General features: G+C 48.3%; 1 protein-coding gene across 2 annotated transcripts in view; it reads right to left on the bottom strand.

Annotated features, from left to right (window-relative positions):
- Window positions 1-5,912: 5,912 nt before the first annotated feature.
- NPDC1 (neural proliferation, differentiation and control 1) overlaps window positions 5,913-18,734 on the bottom strand; it is a 101,158-nt gene continuing 88,336 nt past the window's right edge. For both annotated transcript variants that reach the window (XM_014602647.3, XM_019475900.2), the window contains exons 3-9: window positions 17,529-17,624; window positions 15,600-15,776; window positions 14,422-14,488; window positions 11,654-11,738; window positions 11,102-11,181; window positions 10,697-10,793; window positions 5,913-8,712 (exon numbers count right to left, since the gene is read on the bottom strand). In XM_014602647.3, the coding sequence (XP_014458133.1) occupies window positions 8,635-8,712; window positions 10,697-10,793; window positions 11,102-11,181; window positions 11,654-11,738; window positions 14,422-14,488; window positions 15,600-15,776; window positions 17,529-17,624 (680 nt within the window). In that variant the 3' untranslated portion in view covers window positions 5,913-8,634. The remainder of the gene's footprint in view (window positions 8,713-10,696; window positions 10,794-11,101; window positions 11,182-11,653; window positions 11,739-14,421; window positions 14,489-15,599; window positions 15,777-17,528; window positions 17,625-18,734) is intronic.

Genomic DNA, 18,734 nt, shown 5'->3' with positions numbered 1-18,734 from the left:
CTTAGCAGGTACCACAGAACAGTAACATCCTGCAGTTGTGAGAGGAGAAATGAGCTGTGGTGTCTGTGGGTCACCCCCAAGAACTGCACTGGCACAGTCCATCTGACTTTCACCTACAGGAGAGGGACATCCGACTGCCAGGGGATATGTCCTCAAATGCATGTCGGGGGTGGGATGGAGGCAGCCCCAGTGCTGGGGGGCCGGGAGGATGCCCCCAAGCTTACAAGCAATGGCACATAATGGATTTCTGCCAGGGAGTGAGGAGAACAGATGAGTCACACAAAGCAGATGCTTTCTCTCACATTGAATCCGGTACATATCAAGCCAGGAAGGAAACTGTTTTGTTTGACCAGCACCTGGCACTCAGGAAGCCCCAGTTCTGGACCAGAACCTCAAGAAGTTATCTCAAGAGTAAGTATTCTGCCCAGCCAGCAGCAGGGAGCAGACTCAAGAACATCTCACTTCTCTGTCCCTAAGTACTTCAAGAGCTCTGCACGCTAATGTGGGCTGCTGTAAAACCCTGCCCTGCTGTGACCTGCTGCTTACAGAACTACTGCAAACCACGCTGATGCCACAGAACCAGCATGTGCTGCAATGGCACAGAGCCACCAGACTAGTCACCTACCACGAGCCTGCACAGCAATCCCTACACACCTGTGGTAGCACTGCATTGTAGGTATCCATCCTGGTGTTCCTGATCTCTGATCTAGTAGCTGCCACTGAATTCAAGCAGACACGGTTAGAGACCCCAAACGTAGGCCTGGCTTCAGTACTAATCAAACAGCTGTTGAAGCCAACTCCAGGAAGCCGCTGCTACTGGCTCTGGTCTTCTTCATTTATCTAGATCCATGTGGCTCCAGTGTGAATGGCACTGCACTGGACCCACCAAGCAACACTATCCCCCTGTCCCCAAGAAGAGAAGGCAATTAAATATAGAGAGGAAGTAAGAAGAAAGCAGAGCTCTCTGATCTGGGTTTTTCCATCACCTCTTAGCTAAGTTTTGTGGCATTTAGACCTGAGCTGGCCAACCTGGCTAGGAGTACAGGTTAATACTCAGGTCCCACTCTCCCTCAGCCTGGTAACCAGTCCACCTCCAGTGAAGCTAAACTAGTCCTCTGCTATGTTCACACAGTTCCCCTCCAGTGCCCAGAAAGACAGACAAGCTCTCCAAGAATTCACTGAGAAAAATCAGAGTGGCTCAGCTCTGCAGTGCAAAGAATGATGGGATTTATTCCCAGATGCCCTTACAATAGGCACATGGGGGTACACTGGGAGTAGAAATAGGACCTGGAGTGTGGCTAAGCCTGTGCTTGGACATGGGGGCCAGTCTCTCAAGCAAAGCCTTGCTGTCCTTAGCCTAGGACAGCAGCAAGCACAGGCCAGTGGTAGGCAAGGTACAGCCACTCTCACATAGTCCCCTCAAGTTTCCCACTGACTCATTTCAAAGGAAAGCAGTAAATTCCCCCTTCCACCCCTCCTCCCTCCTGCTGTGTCCTGATGCCCAGCTTTTGCTGTACTCAAGCAGGTGGTGGTGATCTCTGCAGACAGAGCTCAGCTCTTGTTTTGTTCTGGAAAGATTAAGTGAGGGGTTCAGCTGGGAAGATGCAGTTTCATGGCACCTGGTAGAAGAAAGGAATATTGGTAGTTTTTGAGGTTGGGGCAAGATGAAGTATACTGAGGCTGGTGCACTATAGCTTTGACTCTATACATTAATTCCAACAAATGTACAATTCACAGTGATGTGACTCTATAATCTTCTTAGATATACATGTGACCCAACTCAGTAAAGTGTCTGGTCACTGCACTCAAGAGACAGCATTGTCCCTTTTCACAAGTGGGCAACCACAACCCAGATTTAAGTGTCTCCCCCAAGGTCATACCCATAGTCTGCAGCTGAGCAGAGAATTGAACCCAGGGCTCAAGTCCTATGTTTTTTTATCCTGATTACACCCACACAACCCCTTAATATAGATGTACTGTCCTGGTGCAAAGCATCATCTTCCATACTAAGGTGTACTTTGCATGGATTACTGGATTAAGCATTGAGGTATGAACTTCCTTGCTGCAGGCAGAACTGCTGGATGGAGTAGGGTGAATGGGACAGTGCTGAAGCTGTCAGGGCACAGAAGCACTTAATAGGAGGTTAGTCAGACAAACATAATAGCTCACAGATCTTCAGCACAGTGTAAAACCCCTGTTCAGAGAGACAGTCCCAACATTTCAACTGGAGAGAGAGTCTCAATGTGTTAGCAGCACCAAGAAAAAAGGTTAGGGAAAAATCAGTGTGGAAACTGGGTGACCTTCTTGAAAAGAAAAGAAAAGAAAAGAAAAGAAAAGTTAACCAAACTTCCTTACCCATGACATGTAGAGATGACAAATTGACAAAGTAATAAATAACATGGTTCTTACATAGATCACTTAGTCAAATGAGTGTACTTGAATATGCCTTTTGACAGTCAAAGTGATCAATTCAGGAACAAAGAATACAGGCCACACATACAAGATGGAGGATGACTGTAGAGAGCAGTCACTCTGAAAAGGACTTGGGGCAATGGGAGATTCCACCTGAACAGGAATTTCCCAAGGCTGTGCAGGCGGGGCTAATACAAAGAAATGCAGGAGTAAGAAGGCAGTATTATTTCTGCAAATGGTATTTGCAAGACTGTTCCTAGATACCAGGTCTAGTTCTGATATTGACCCTCAAAAGAAGATTGGAAAACTGGAGAGGATTCAGAAGAGGGGTCCAAAAACAATATCCAAAACACCCTTACCGTGATCCTTAGTCTTCCATACAAAGGTTGATGTCTAAGACGTGATTTGAACATGTTCAACTAACTGCTAGGGAAGAGATATATGTGATGCCAGCAAAAGACCGAATGAGATCCAGTGGTTGGAAGCTGGACAGGTTAACGCCAGAAATAAGGAGCAAGTTCTTAATAGAAAAGCTATTAACCATTAGAAAAGTATGTAAATCTCTTCCCAAAAATCACATCTGAGCTCCCACCTTATGGGCTTAATACAGAAATTACCAGGTAGGTCCTACGTAAGGACATCTACCAATGCTTAGATGGCACATATTGCACTGGTATAAAAAAAACTACTTGGGAGTGTTGCAGCAAAATGTATCAGTGCAATAACACTTCACTTGGGCTTTGCTCAATGCAGCTGTATTAACATAGCTACTAGGGATGAAGAGCCTCACTGTAGATCCTACTTGAATTCCTAGTTGTAAAACCACATCCAGTGTAGAAATCATATCATCATCACAGACCTGCCTTCCACTGGAGGCGAGAAGGAAAATCCTTTCCAAGTCTTGACCCAAAGAAACAAAAAAAGTACATCCAGCTATTTATTCTGGTGCAGGTTGCCTTTAAAAGGACAGGATGATGGTTGCCCGAGAGCCAGGAGTAAACCAAATGCATTGGGACAATTAGTTTTGCATTTGCCCCAGAAACACAGACTGCTAATAGATGTGCTCCACCTGCATTTTCCATGATGTTTTCTTGTGCTGGCTCTCGAGAAATTGTCTGATGTGGTGGTTAGGCAGCACAGTGTGACACCTTGTAGACCAATTCATCCAGAGCCGCATGAGTTTAGGGTTAGAAATGAAGCACTTAAGTGCAAAAAGATCCAGGAGCTCCTCAGCTAGCAATACCACTCAGGTACTTATATAGCAACTACAAGTGATTTGGGGGAAACGGTGGAAGAGTTTGCATCTTTAAGCTTTTGCAAAAGGCCAAGGAACAGAGACTTAAAAGAAAAGTTCCCACAGATTTTGCAAACACAGTCTAGGAAGGTGTGTTACTGCAAGACAGACAGAGCTGATACACTAATAGCAGACAATAGTATCATGCCCTTTAAGTGTTACTGAGGTATTAATCATAAAGATGGTATCAGCGGTGACTTGATGTAGAATGATCAAAGGGCAGAAGGAACTAACTTGGAGCAAAAGGATAAAGGAACTAATATGTTTAGCTTGGCTAAACAATGACTAATTAGAGAAGGAAGTGAGGGACATGATAGTTATCACTGCAAAGAGATAGAGCCCTGGGAGTGAAGGGGATGGCTGAGGGATGTATAGGCACTGACATTAAATTGAATGAAGGAAAATCATGCTGAATATTGAGGGCAATGTGCTGATGGTGACTGAGTGACCAGCCAGTGATGTGGTCTCCCAGGGAACCTGCTGGATACGCTGTTAAGACATAGGCTGGCTAAGGCTCTAGAAGTCTGTGTAAGATCATTTTGCACTATTCATTGGTCATGGATTTGGGAGGTACTTTGTGATGGAAAGTAAAGCCCCTTTCAGCTATTACAACTGCTGTGCATGCAACAGGCTCCAGTAACCTCTACACACAGGGAAAAGCACGCACTCAAAGGACAGTGATGGGGTGGATTAAGGATATACTTACACTGTGCCCTATAATGTGGTGTAGATACTAGACTTACCTCGTAAACTGGGTGAAATAACCCACTCAGCTCCATGTAGATGTAGCTACACTGCTTTGAGTAACAAACCAGCTTGTTGAGAACTAGCTCAGGCACCTCTCTCCACTCTGCTTGCAGTGTAGACATACCATAAGCAGCAGAAGCTGGGTTGTGAATATAGATAAAGCAGAATATCTACCAAATCCTTCCTAGCTAGCTATCTTCTTCCCACGCATGTTTAAGAATCAGAGTGAGAAAAGATTAGTTTTCAGATTTGATGCTCTTGTTTGGCTGACACTTGTGTTGGCTTTCCACTGGAAGGTCTAGTTTTTAATTGCTTGTAACTTTGCCAAATTTAACACTATTTGAGCTCAACATTTATTTATTTATTACTACTACTAGAGCATGCCTCACATTAAAACTTTTTTGGAGAATTTCAGCCAAGTATGCCCAGATGTTTCAGAGAATGACACCAGGGAAATATAACAATTCACCCTGTCAACATTCTGACAAGCATTAGTGGCTCTGAAATTTAGAGCAGGGACCTGCAAATTTGCCTGGGATCAGGGAGGTGCCTGTTAGGATCCTTATGAAAGTCACCCAAAATGTAGGCATTTCAAGCTGCCTGCAATTGCTGCTTCTACCTGTTTGGAAGTTTGTTAGCACCAGAAAACTAAGATTTCATCTATGTAGAGTACGTTCCAATTTAATTATGCTGGGGTTTCATTGCATCTGCACCTCCTGGGGCTACCATGGTTCCAGACACAGAATTGAACAGGGAACTCTCTCTCTCTCGTACTCTTGGTGCTGAAACTGCCTATTGTAAAGCCTGCCCAGCACTTTCTATGGAAAGATCCAGTTTTTAGTTACTGCATTCAGCTTGTAAGGAAGAAAAGGTTGACATAGCCCAACTCCCTGTCAATTAAGTCAGGTTATGTGATAGGAAATAGGAACAGGAGCGGAAGGGTCTGAAACTACTGCAGAACCCAGTCTGCCCGAACTTGGGGTAGAACTCCAGGTATTTCGGCCCCAACATGCATTTTGTGGTCCTTCCACCCCCCCCTCCTTGGGAAAGTACAGTCTCATAAGGGAGCCACCATGTGAACTGACATGGGGTTTGTTCCATGTTGCTCACTAAGGGCATGGGATGCCCATTTACAAGTGATGCAGGCGGCAACACTTCAAAAGCCCTCGTTGGTATAAAACAACTGTAAGGACTGGCTATGTGTGCAAAGTACAGGGAAGGACTCTGCAAAACTAACTGCCCCCTATTTGATAGAAGGATGCCTCACACCTGTATAACAGTGCAGGCACCGACTGGAAAGGCCTTGGCACCCTGCACTAGTATGTATGAAAATGCTCACAGCTCAGAATCCCAACTGTAGCAGCTGTTGGCGCTTGGGGTGAAATTCTTTTTAGGACTAAAATTCCCACCACATGGCAATAAAGAACCTTCCCCTCCCAAACCACGCACTGGACATCAGTTTGAAATATGGTCATTTAATAAAATTTTCTTTTAAAATTACTACAATCCATACAACATTTAGGGCTGGGGTGCAGGAAGAAACCACACTGAACATAGTACGATCAAGAACCAGGAACTGTAAAGTGACAGTTTCTGCTATTAAAACAAGATAGAGGCTTTAATCTAAGGACTGACGTGCCATCTTCACGCAGGTGTTCACACGCACGCTGTCACTGGTGCTACGCAAACTCCAGCCAGGCTCTGCCTTGTGGCAGCTTCATGCAGTCCGGTTCACTAGCATCTCCAAGTCTGTATGTGCATCACACACATGCAAACGTTACAACTCTTCTCTGGAGAGAGAACGTGGGGGCTGCGTATGGACAAGCAAGGGCAGGAAACCACAAAGAGAACTCGGCATTCCACCCGTGGGAGTCTACTGTGGACCCGCACGTGCAAAACGACCTGAGGCTCAACACTGGGCTGTACATCCTTGCTGATTCCATCATGGGTCTATGTACTGGATCTGGCCAGCCATGGGGAGAACCACTACTACAAAACAAGGATGCTTCAATGGCAGTTAGCAACAAGGAGAGGAAACCCACCATTCCCCACTCTGCCCTCCAAATGGAGCCGAGCTGTGAAGGGCACGCTTCCTATAGACTGACTGCGCTTGCCTGTTACACTCGCAAGAAGTGTTGCTTCATTAGTGACACCTGTGAACCATCAGGTAGATATGGCCTGGGCAGTTCTGTAGCAGTACCCAAGACTATCTTCATCTTCAGTACAGAGGCAATTCCTGCCAAGACTGTAAGGCCCAGCATGCAATAGGCCAGGCTTGTGAGTTAAAGATGATGAAGAAAGGAAATCTGCATTCTCTGCAAACTAGCTGTCAACACTTGGGCTCCTGGCAGCCTTAGATTGGGCAAGCACCATGTGCTCATTAACAGAAAAGGTTCATTTCCATGAGACACAGCAGATCCTGGCTAGAAAAGTGGGCAATAAGCTGAATAGTCTCTGGGCCCTGCTACTAGCATTTCTGAAGTGGCTGGACATTGGGTTTCCCCCATTCTCTATTGCAGGAGGTGGGAAAGGAAAAAACTTCAGAAATAAATGGAGATTTCTGCCTCATTTCTTGATAGCTGGTGAGTCCCCTTCCTCTCCCCCTCCCCGCCATTCCCTCTGCACTCCCAACAGCATGCACCAGGGAGCAATAATGGTCCAAAAATAACATATTTAACATTTCTGAACAACTAACTTTGCAACTTGCCCATTCGAGGCTGAATATGCTTGTCATGTTGATGGTGTTACACATGGTAAGGTTATTTCTTACTGGGGTTTATCAGTAAAATTCACAATACTCTTTCCATAGGAAAACAAAATGTCTCTGCGGGTTCCCTTCTTGCTCCCGAAAATGACCAAGGTGGCCAGAGAGCAGGTTCTGACAATAAGCCAATGCAGTGGTATGTCCATCCATAGTTGTCCGAGGTTAGCAATGCACCTGCTGCACCTGGCTTTCTGTTGCTTAGCAATTGATAAGCAACCAGAAAGGCCCCTGTAAACAGCAGGAGAGGCCCAGGCATGTCATTTATATTGAAGAACAAAACAAGCCAGCAGTTGTTGGAGAAACCCACCATCAGAAACCCAAACAGCTGGTTTATTGGACAAACGGTTTGATACAAAGGACAGAAGGAGTCCCAGAAGGTAAGTCTTGGCCAGGTTTTCTGTCAAAAAGTGCTACAAACATGGATTAATGAGTTTATAAAACCTTGTGTGTCAGGCTACAACCATTAGCAGGGCAAGCTTGTTACCATCAGCCCCCACAGATAAAAGGCATCTAAACCTTTTTGGCCTTGGGCTGCCCAAAATTGAAAGGCCAAAAACCAGGCCTGGTTTGCGATGACATGGGTGTCCCCCACCCCCAGCCCAACAGCTGACAGGATGGGACAATCCTGGTGGCTGTAATAAGAAAATCTGCATGCCCAGGGTAGGGTGCTCTGGGGAGGGCTGCTTGCCATTTCTCTCAACCTCCCCCTTGCTCCTGTTTCTAGCTTGCTGACTCTGCCCCAGGCCCCCAGGGCCTGGGAGGATTTCTGCTGGTGGAGCAAAGGAGGGGGTGAAATCTGGGAACCCAAGTCACTAGACAGAGCTAGTCTTCCACTGTGTCAGCTCTAAGCTGTGCCACCTGTGAGTGCCAGCACTGGAGCTGTTGGCAAAGGTGAGATGCTCTATGGAACCAAGGGCAATTGAGCAAGGTCGGTGTCTCCCTGTTCCCTCCATCCTCTCTAGAGACTCTTGTGCACCCATAGCTTTGCAACAACTCTTCTCCCTTTACCAGAAGTGAGAAAGGACTAACAGAAGCCCAAGGTGAGGACACTGCTGCCTCCTGTGCTGCCCTTCCCTGCCCCCCAGGGGAACCAGAGGCCCCATGGGGGCCTGGGAACGAGCAAGCAACTGGGATGGTGCAGAGAACATGGGGCATGAGATTTGGGGTACATGAACACAACAGAAAGAACAATGAGAAACTGGACGCCAAGAGTGACTCCCCCAAGCCGTGAGCAGGTGTTTATTCGGTGGACATCTAACAGCCCGGCAGTGGATCCTGGGAATTTGTCCCCTGGTGGGAGCAGCGGTGGCGGCCTCATCTGTACAGCCCCTCAGGAGGAGGGGAGTTTCTGGAGTTCTGCCCAGGCTGGTTTTTGGCATTGTGCATACAAGTCCGTAGCGAGCTCAGAAGGGAGAGGTTACTGATGTAGCTTGGTATTCGGAGGGTGTAAGGAAGAGTCGTCAAACAGGGGGTTCTTCACCTCCATCTCTCCGGTCTGCAGCGGTTGGGGAAAAACCAGGGCGTTAGAGTTCACAGCAAGATGGCTTAGTCTCACAGCACACTAACACAGCATTTATTAGGGCAGGTCCCCCCCCCCCCCACAACTATCTCCTCAGTACAGCATTCCCTAGAAACCCCAACTAGGCCCCACTGTGCACAGGCTACAAGAAACAATGCCTGCCCCAAAGAGCACAAAGCCTAGACAGACTCATCTGACCAAAAGGAGAAGAGGAAACAGATAGAGAAGGCAAATGACCTGCCCTGAGTCAGTAGCAGAGCTGGGCAGGGAACCCAGGTGTCCTGAACCTGGTGCTCTGTCTGCCAACCCTAGAGATGTTATTGCTCCATTCTGGGGCGGACTGGAGTAGGCGATGAAACCACACAAAGACTTTTTCCTAGATTCCCAGGGAGGGGAACACACGTGGAAGTGCTACAGGCTCCAGTGGCTGCCAAACACTTGCCTCTCCTCCCTGTGGTGGCAGTATTTTGGCCAACCGATTGCTAGGTTGATCCCAGTGTTTTGACCTGGGCTTGGCCAAGTGACAAAAGAGATGCAATTCAACCAGCCCCAGGCCATGTCAGGGGAGGGCTTGGGCAGGCAGAGCCCACACAGCTGGGGATCTCTTAGAAGAACAAGGCAGATGGCTCTGACTCTCAGCAGGGGGGAAGGAGAAAGGAAATGGCTGCCCTGCAGAGACCTAACTGCTGTCCCATTCTGGTAAAGCTACTTCTGGTCAGCTTTAAAACTAAATCCTGAGTCAGCTTCAGAGCCAGGCAGGGCCTGGGAGCTGAAAAATCTGACAGGAACTGACTGTGCATTCCCCAGACTGCCAGTGAGGGATAAACAGCTCTTTAATGGGCCTGTAAAGATGTAATGATGACCCTTAATCTAGGTCCTGATGGCCTGGCAGGGATGGCTATTACCATGTGAAAAGCTGCAGTAAAGCTCCCCTCTGACTTATTGTGTCCTTTACACCATAACTTGTAACAGGGCTGTTAGGAGTTGCCATTGTCCAGGGAGGCAAAACCAGGTCCCCTAGAAATGGGTCAGAAAAACCCTCATCTGGATTTTTACACTGGTCAGTACCCTGGGGAAGGGGGTGAAGAAGAGATCTAGTTTTCCTATCTGGACTAATCAACACCACACTGCCTCTGCATGGAGAGGAGCTGGGGAGGAAGTGCCCACCCCTTTTGTTCTGGAAAGGAGTGGGGGTGCAAAGATTCAGAGCCAGTGATCACTGATCAGGCACAGCCAGCCAGTGTTTAGGTCTCAGAAACAGCTGATCATGGAGATCCATTTTGGACAGGTAAGTTGTGAAAACAAGAACCATCATCCAGCACCGAGTCAAGTTTCAGAATTGTGCAAGACCCAAATCGGACCAAGATGGCGAAATCTTGGCATTTTCTGCAAAAACCATTTAAAAAAACAAAACAAAACAAAAATTGCACCAACAAGGACAAAATGTTTAGTTTGGACTTTTAAAATATGAACAGTCAAAATGATAAAAACAAAAACCCTAATATAAAAATTTTGATCCTACTGACAATTTCCCAGGGAAGCTTCACACCAGTATGTTCCAGTGTTTATAATTTGGCAAATCAGGATCTTTTAGTAGAAAGTCACTGTTAGAAAACTTTCAAGGAAACCTGAAGTGAAGCAGCACTGCTTCTGAACAGGGTGTCTGGGAACTTTTTTGGGAGGCATCTTTGGGCTTGGGAGATGGTCATACCCCAGCTGGTGCGAAGGAAGGATAAAAGGAGGGGTTAACTCCTGCGAGTCCTTTTTAAAGGTCTCATTGCAAAAAATAGCAAAAATCTGCAATCCCTGGTAGGATAGAACTTCCTCATAGCTGACTGTAAATATTGAATTCTCCACCACAACTGGCCACAGCCATGGTATTCAGCTAGTTGGGCATATATCACAGAGATACCAGTTCTTCCAAGAGTTGGTTTATCAAATGCCCAAGCTGCCATCTTACCGGAGCCAGCCCTGGGCACTCGTATACAGTGAAATCTCCATCCTCATTCTCTTCGTCAGATGATGCAGAGTCTGGCAGCTTGGGTTCTTCTTTATGTCTGCAGGGTGGAAGGCACATAGAGAAGTGTATGTGAAATTCAGAGGGGTAATTTCCTCTTGGATTCAACAGTGGAAGCCCAGCTTGCTCTCTAGCAAAGCGGACCTCCTGCTAACAAAGCCAGTGGGAATTTGCATCATCTTCAAGCCCTGCTCTGGCCCCTCATGACCTGCACTGAGAACCCCTTCAGAGAGGTTGGCTTTTGGCTCTAGACTTCTGGGCAATTCTTAGTCTGTGTTGAGGCTTGCTAACAGTGGCAACATGCAGAGCAGATGCTGCCTTCTCTGTAAGCAGAAAGAAGTCACTCACTTTTCCATGGAGAGCATCTGCTGTTTTTGGTGTTGGTAGTGATACATCTGGGCACTCTGAGCCAGCTTCTTATCCCCTGGCTACAAAAGAAAAACAGCAACAATGAACCCAAAGTTGCAGAGAGCAGCTGAGGCCTGCTCTACAGTAGAAAGCTTTGTTGATGGAAGTTTACCTGCGTCCCCACAGAAAAGTTGAACTGACAAAACCCCAGGTTTCTGATGGCTGTAACACCACTTCCCAGGGCGACACAAGCCCTCTGCTACCATAGGGCAGCTGACAAAGCACATGTGGACAGTGCTTTACTTCTAACAGTTGTAGCAGTCCCCCATTAGCAGTCCCACAGTGCCTTGCACTGACTGCTCTGGACATCATTTTGAAGCACGCTGGCCAAAATTCAACATGACTGGAAGCCCAGACTCTCTACCACTCAGGTGCATCTTGGTAGCAATATTCTCCCCCCGTTCTACTTTGCTAATTTTCAGGCACAACTCAGTGGGGTTAACAACGAACCGCCTTGCCAGAAGATTGGGGAGAAGGAGCCTAATGTCTTACCGAGATCTTGTCATATGGCAGGGGGGCAGATAGCTTCTGAGCCGAGTAGTCTGTTTTCTGAGCTAGTCTGACCTCTTTCTGCAGCCTGCCATGGAGAAGAGACATTGGTTAAGCAGGGACAGGCCCAAAGTTCAATCTTACTCACTGTTTTTGTCAGCCTTTGGTGTCATCCCCCTGCAAAAAAACCCCACCCCACCCCAGCTGTGGGCTACAACTGCAGCAGCACATCCAGCCTCTACTGTGTAATAAGCTTGCCATGGAACAGTTTAAGGGCCTGAGTTCCTCAGCCTTGGCAGGTATTTGAGTGCATGCTGAGATATCTTCCCAGCCCATCTGTCTCCCTGCTGGTACTGGGCATGCAGGGTCACGGAAATACACAAAATCCCAATGATTTCTGACATGCTTGGAAAGAGAAATGCTGGAACATTTCAATTGCCTGTTGGCTCCCTGTAGCTGAAGAGAGGCAGAGCAGTGACTTGGGCCAGTGGGTTTCTATGGACAGCTTAGAGGATGTTCTCCCTCTCTCAGCGTACAAGATACATGGATGTTCAGTGAAAGTGCACACTGCAAATTCAGAACAAGTGACAGGAGCTGCTTTTTTAACTGAATGTGATTCGAGTGTGGAACTCACCCTCATAAGGTGGCAAGGAGGCCAAGACCGTAGGAAGGCTCAAAGAGGGAGTGGACAGATACAGGGACACTGATACCGTAAGTGACTTTCAATGCTTACAGGCTCACAAGGAAAAATGAAAAATGTCAAGCTTCAACACCTAGGCCAGTCCCTCAGTGGCACCAACCACAAGGAAACAATTATGGAGGCCTACATCTGCCTACTATATGGTTTTTTCCTTCTTTGGTCACTGGCCAACACCAGCCACTGGGACCTTGTCTAGTTATCATGATCTGTTGGCAGAACTTTTCGTGAGACAGACAGGTGTTATTGCCAAGCAGCCAGAGAACGTGCACATTTGTGCATTTTGGTGACTTTACATGGCTCCACTCAGCAGCCATGATATCAAGTGAACCCTGGGTGGTCACCTGCTGCTAAAGGGAGGGCAATGGAAAACTTGCTCCATTCAGCAGAGGGTGTGCAACTTTGCAGGCAGCATGGAGTGTTCCGCCACTGCAGAGGAGCTCTGAATGTGGACTCTGTAGTGCAGGCCAGGCCTGGGCTGGATGGACTCTGGGGCTGATCCCATCTAGCAGTTCCTGGGCACAGACAGAAGTGCAGCTCCCAGCTGTAACTCAGAAAATGTTTGCAAAGTGTTTTGAGTTACAACACTGCCCCAGAAGAAACAGAATTTCACTGTTGGTTCCAGGGAAGAGAGGAATCAGCCTGTAGCCAGGATCCCGTAGCTATGGCCAGGCTCTCTGCCAGTGCTTGCTGTTTTCAGAATGGGAGGTAAGACACCTGCCTCACCCTTTAGGGGGGCTGAAAACCCCCCAAACTGAACTCCCTCTCCTCCCTTTCCCCACTCCCATTTTGAAAACAGGGACAGGCTGGGAGCTCTGCAAACACAAGTTGCAAAAGACTTGACATTTTGTAACATCTTTATTTGATACCTCATGCAACAAAGGGGTCAGTGTTTCACCCAGTCGGCCATTTTTAAAGCTGTTTGTAGCTATTCACTTGTGTTTGGTCACAGCTACAAACTGCTTTCTGTGGCCAGATCAGGCAAAAAAATGTCACTTCTGTCTGCACCTCCTATGTCCCTATGAGCTTAACCTTGTTCACTGCAGGGCTAAGCACTTTGACTTTGTTCTAGAGCAGTGGTTCCCAATCTGTGGTCCAGGTACCACCAGTGGTAAGCAGACAACTTGTCAGTGGTACATGTTAACAGATTTATTATAATTGCTTTATATGACAAAAATTTGCTGGTGGTAATTAAAGTTGTATTGTTTTAAATTGGTGGTGCGCAATCTGTCAGAGTTTGGGAACCGCTGTTCTAGAGAGTCCCTCCCTGTGGGGTGCTTGTCATCTGGGAAGTACTTGGCCCCCAGCACTATTGGACCTGTTATTTTAGAACAGTAGATAAAGATGCTTTAAAAATGAACATCCTTCTATTCCTGATAATGCCCCTTTCACCATCTATCCTGATACGGGCACTTCACATCTCCTCTTTATTAAACAATAACAAGGAAAGAGTGAATCACCCCCACCCGCCCCTAAATTTACAGGCCAAGATTTCCCTTTGGGACACAACTCTGTGGGGGTGGGATGAGCTGCAGTAGTGTTAAATTAACCCTGTGCCTGCCAGAGGAATACCTGGGGGTTGAGGCTGCCACCACTCCCTACCAGTGGTGAGTTGTTCAATTGGCAGGGCCAATGGCATTTGACACACCTGCACTTAGGTTATGAGCTATTTGTGACAGGGGCTCCTGTGCCACCATAACCTACATCTTAACAGACCCAACAGGTTCCTGCCAACATTGCTGCCAGGGTATATTATTAGATGGTACTAACTGGATTGAATAAAAGGAAAAGCCTTTTATTCAGGCACACAGATTTGCTCGGCCTTAGAACACTAGCTGTTTGACCCCAAATTCACTTAATCAGATCTAGTGTCTTCTGCCAGGTGTGTGTGTGTGTGTGTGCGTGTGCGTGCATGTACACGTGTGAGCATGTCTTGGGGGCTGGCCAACAAAGGGATCAGTCACTAGTCTGATGACAGCTACCCCTCTTGCTCTAAAACCTTCTGTCCCTTCACCTCATAGAAGTCATGTTTGACATTAAGGGGAGACTCGGCAGTTTGCCAGGATAAACTTACCTGCACCAACAGATGGCAGCCACGATTAAAGCAGATATCCCAGCTACTGTGCATGCCACTATCATCCCTGCAGGTAAAGCAGAAAGATCAGAGGGAGTCAGTCCAGCTCACCTTGATGCTACTGGGCAGAGTATCATGAAGTGGACTGAGGGAAAAGCTATGGGCTAAGATACCTGCTGAAAGAGGAGGGGGTGGCCTTTGCTGCCAAGCCCCCATACCTCCCATGTCAGCTTTTGTGGGTACCGTTCACATACACTTAAGATGCAGCCGCTTTGATAAATGCATTTCTGCCAGGCACACAGAAATGGTACAGATGCATGTATGGTCCTGTGATGCTTGATGATGTGCACTACAAAGGGCACTGGCATGGGAGGGGAACAAAGCTGGTGCGACTCAGGTTTCACATGTGCAAGCTTTGAGCTTGTTCTGTCAGCTGGCAATCCCATAAAGCCTCTCTGCAAGACACTCTAGGACAAGGGTGTCAAACTCATCTGGCCCTATGGGCCAGATTATTGGTCCAGGACCAATCCACGGGCTGGATGAACAGTGCAGGGTCAGTCAGCCCTGCAGCCTGGATCAGGCCCACAGACACCCCCCTGGCATGCTGGACTCACTGCACTCTCTGGCTGGTCTAGGGGTGTGCTGCATTTGTGCACATTACAAACCTCATCATGCATGAAGCATCCACCTCAGACTAGCTACAGCAGGTATTGCTTGTGGCTCATGTCCTGGACTGGCCAAAGCAGGTACCATGGGCACTGGATCCCAGCACACAGTGATGGGGTGGGGGGGCCTGGACTGCCCCTGAGTGGGTGCCGCATGCATTGTGGGTCCTGGAGCAGGTACCATGTGAGGCGTGTCCTAGGTCCTGTATATGAGGTGGTCTTGTGCGCACGGCATACCACATGTGAATCCACACAAGACCCAGGGCCAGCACTGGGGTTCTGTGTGCTGCACCTTTGACATCCCTGCCAAAGGGGAAAAATCCTGCTGTACTGCAGCGTATACTACATTTCCAGCAAGGCTTCAGCATGGGCTGTAGAACTCTGGTCCCGAGCCAGACTTGCTGGCCCACCATAGACAGAGATCAAAGCACCAGTTGCTTAACCTTTTCCTTCACCACCCAAGGCTGGATTGGGCCTATTTCTGACTTCTAATTCCAGAGAGTCAGGGCCTACCAAGTATCAGGATGTCACTGGAAGGGACAGGTGACGCCTCAACTGGAGCGCTCTGTACTGGCTTGGTGGAAGCAGTGGGATGAGATGTTGTTGCCTTGTGGCCTGTTGCGTCCTTCTGCAAGGGCTCCCCTCTGAGCACGTTGGCCTCAGGCAGCTTCCTTGCAGGGGCTGGCGTTGCTGTGGGAGAGAGGAGAGAACAAAGGTATCAGCAGAGACAGGGTGGGCCTACTAACACGAGGAAGGAAGCAAACAGATGTTTGAAGAGGAGAAGAAAAAGAACAGAGCTCTCTGCTGAAGATACTTAGCGTGTGTTATTAATGCACTAAAGATCAGTGAGAAACGACACCATCTTTCCATTTGGGAGGACGCTATAAATCCAGGATGCAGCCACTGGAAAGCTGATAAAACAGTCCATTTTGGAGCTGCTAACTCCTCCAGCCCTTGGGTGAGCCTGGGTCTTATGTATGGACTACAGCAGGGGTGGGCAAAATGGTGGATCTGTCTGGACTCCATTTCCCAGCAACCCCTGCCAGCATCACTGTGGCCAGTTTCCATGGAGACCCCAGCAGTGCAGGGCTGCTACAGCATAGGACCAGGGCCCCAGCAGCACTGGCAGGGTGCACGGCTGGGAGGGGAGCTGCTCCGGGGCTGGGGCTACGATCTTGCAGCGGTGACAGCATGGTCCAGAGCTGGGACACTGCTATGATCCTCTGCCTACACTTCCCTGCCCAGGGCATGCGGGCAGCGGATCACAGCTCTGCCCTGGCTCTGGACCATGCTGTCACCACTGCAAGATCCCAGCCCCAGAGCATCTCTCTGCCCAGCTGTGTGCCCTGCCAGCACTGCTGGGGCCAGTTTCCATGGGAAGCCTGGCCCTGCACTGTCACGGCCCAGCTGCTCTTGGGGTGTCCATGGAAACTGGCCACAGTGACACTGCTAGGAAATGAAGTCCATTTCAGGCGCAATCCAGCCCATGAGTCAGACTTTGGCTGTTCCTGTAGTCCAGGGGCAGGCCTTAATTAGACAGCAAGTCCCTTGGAAAAGACGTGCAAAGCCAAACACACCCTTCTCCACCCATAAGAAGCATCAGCAGCTCGTGTGCCTCTGGTTCATCCGAAAAGGAGGATAAATGCCAAGAAATTCCAGGTTATGGGATGGAGCAGGGAGGGACAAGAATATTCCAGCTCCTCATACCAGAAGACAGCCCACCAGCTCCCCTTCCCTCCAGTCAAATACCGTGTGCGTCTAGAGAATCGTCTGTTATTGAAGAAACTCAAGGCAGAGCCATCTGTCTTACCATGACAGAAACGGAGACACCTGGGGTCTATTCCTGGCTCTGCTGCCAGGTCATGAAGCTTCAAAAAGGGGCTTCCTCACGCTTTGTAACTGGTAGCAGAGCCAGGAATAGAAACCAAGTGTCCTGATTCCTGGTTCCCTGTTTTAACCACAAGCCACTAGGCGCTACAACATGCCCAGAAAGCAGGACGCTGTTTCTTGCTTGATGAAGGGAAGTGCTCACTCCCCCCTTGGCTCCGGTCTTACTGAATTCAGGACCCTCATCAGAAACCAGAATGATGGATGTTCCCACAGTGCTGAATGGTCCAGTCACTGATTTCTTGACACATCCGCCACCAAGGAAATGCCAAACAATGCTGGATTGGAAAGTCATTAATGTAGCACACACGTGCCAACCTCTCAAAACAGCCACTGGGACAGTCAGGCTTGGGAGCAGAACTCTTCAGAGGGCCCAAGTTTATTTCCTTCCTACCTCTGGAAGCCTTTGCGAGGACACTGGATAGATCAGTTACAAGTGCCTCGACTGAACACGGGGACCTCTGACCCCCAAATTCCTGACCCTGAGGTACAGCACAGCTGCATGGAAGTGGCCTAGCATATTGGCTAAGAGGAGCAGGCTTCTCCTGGACTTACCATCCTGTTGCAGATACTGGTAAGTGGCATCTTGCCGGGACAGCACATCGGCTAAGAAGTCAATTTCTTCCTCTAAGCTGGGAATAGAAGTCCTCCCTAAGGAGAGAAAAAACAGCATAATGAATTCATTGTAATGGAGTCGGGTACATTACACCTCCCAAAGGAACACAGTTCAACACCCCCTGCCCATCCCATCCCATCCCATCCCATCCCATCCCATCCCATCCCATCCCATCCCATCCCATCCCATCGTATCTGCTGTACGGCAGTGCATAGGGTGAGAGAATCCAGCTCCATGGTCTAACCAACAAGCTATAGCAAGGAGGATCCTGCCTGAGCGATCTCCTCCAGCAAGCAGGGCCAGCTCAAACCCTGCTCAGACATGCTATATCTTGCACCCCTTAGAGAAGTGTTTTTCCAAATGCAGCCACTAAGCCATGTGGCAAGGCCTGTAGGATCGGTTAGCCAGAAAGGGAATCACTTGTGCAAGAAATGCAGTCAGCACCTGCCCCCCTCCCTTTAAGCACCTCAGCATCCATTCATTGGGGACCTACCCAAGAAGCAGATAGACACCAGACAGTTAATTGTCCAACTTGCACCTACTCAGCCTTGTTATTCCAACTCTCTATCCTCAATCCCACCACTCCCAAAACGCACAGATGATCCCAGAATTAAGAATCCAGGGATAACCCCTCCTTGCCCCCCTCTCCCATCATCGTGAAAAGACCTATAAGCAGAGAAGACCTTGGAAAAAAATTCCAACTGGGCAGTACATTTATCAGTGATGGACTGAGAAGGCTGTGAGAAGCAGGAGGGGAACTCACAACTGAGACAGCCTTATGCATCTCCCACATCAGGGCCATAGCCATTAATTACAGAGAAAACCCCATTACCCACAAGTGACTGGATTTGATCCAGGAGGGTGCATCAGATGGTAAATGCTATGCCCAATCTTAACCAAAACTAAAAGGGCAAGAAAAAGCCATCTGAAAACAACCAAAGACTAGGTAGAGAAATGGGCTGAAGTCCTCTGAGAACAGTCCAGCTACATTTCTTAAGAGAAAAAACAGAGCAACACTAAAGGAAGTAAAAGCTGTTTTGAATTTACAATGCTAGTCCCAGATAGAATCACGCAGTGGGCAGGTAATGCAAAAGTGATATTTCTTCCATATCTGATTCCTCAGAGGGCCACAAGCCCATCCTGTG

Source organism: Alligator mississippiensis, chromosome 12 (genome assembly GCF_030867095.1).
Source record: "Alligator mississippiensis isolate rAllMis1 chromosome 12, rAllMis1, whole genome shotgun sequence".
In the NCBI taxonomy this organism is placed as follows: domain Eukaryota; kingdom Metazoa; phylum Chordata; order Crocodylia; family Alligatoridae; genus Alligator; species Alligator mississippiensis.
The sequence above is the reverse complement of the archived record's forward strand: the minus strand, read 5'-3'. Positions and strand labels throughout refer to the sequence as shown.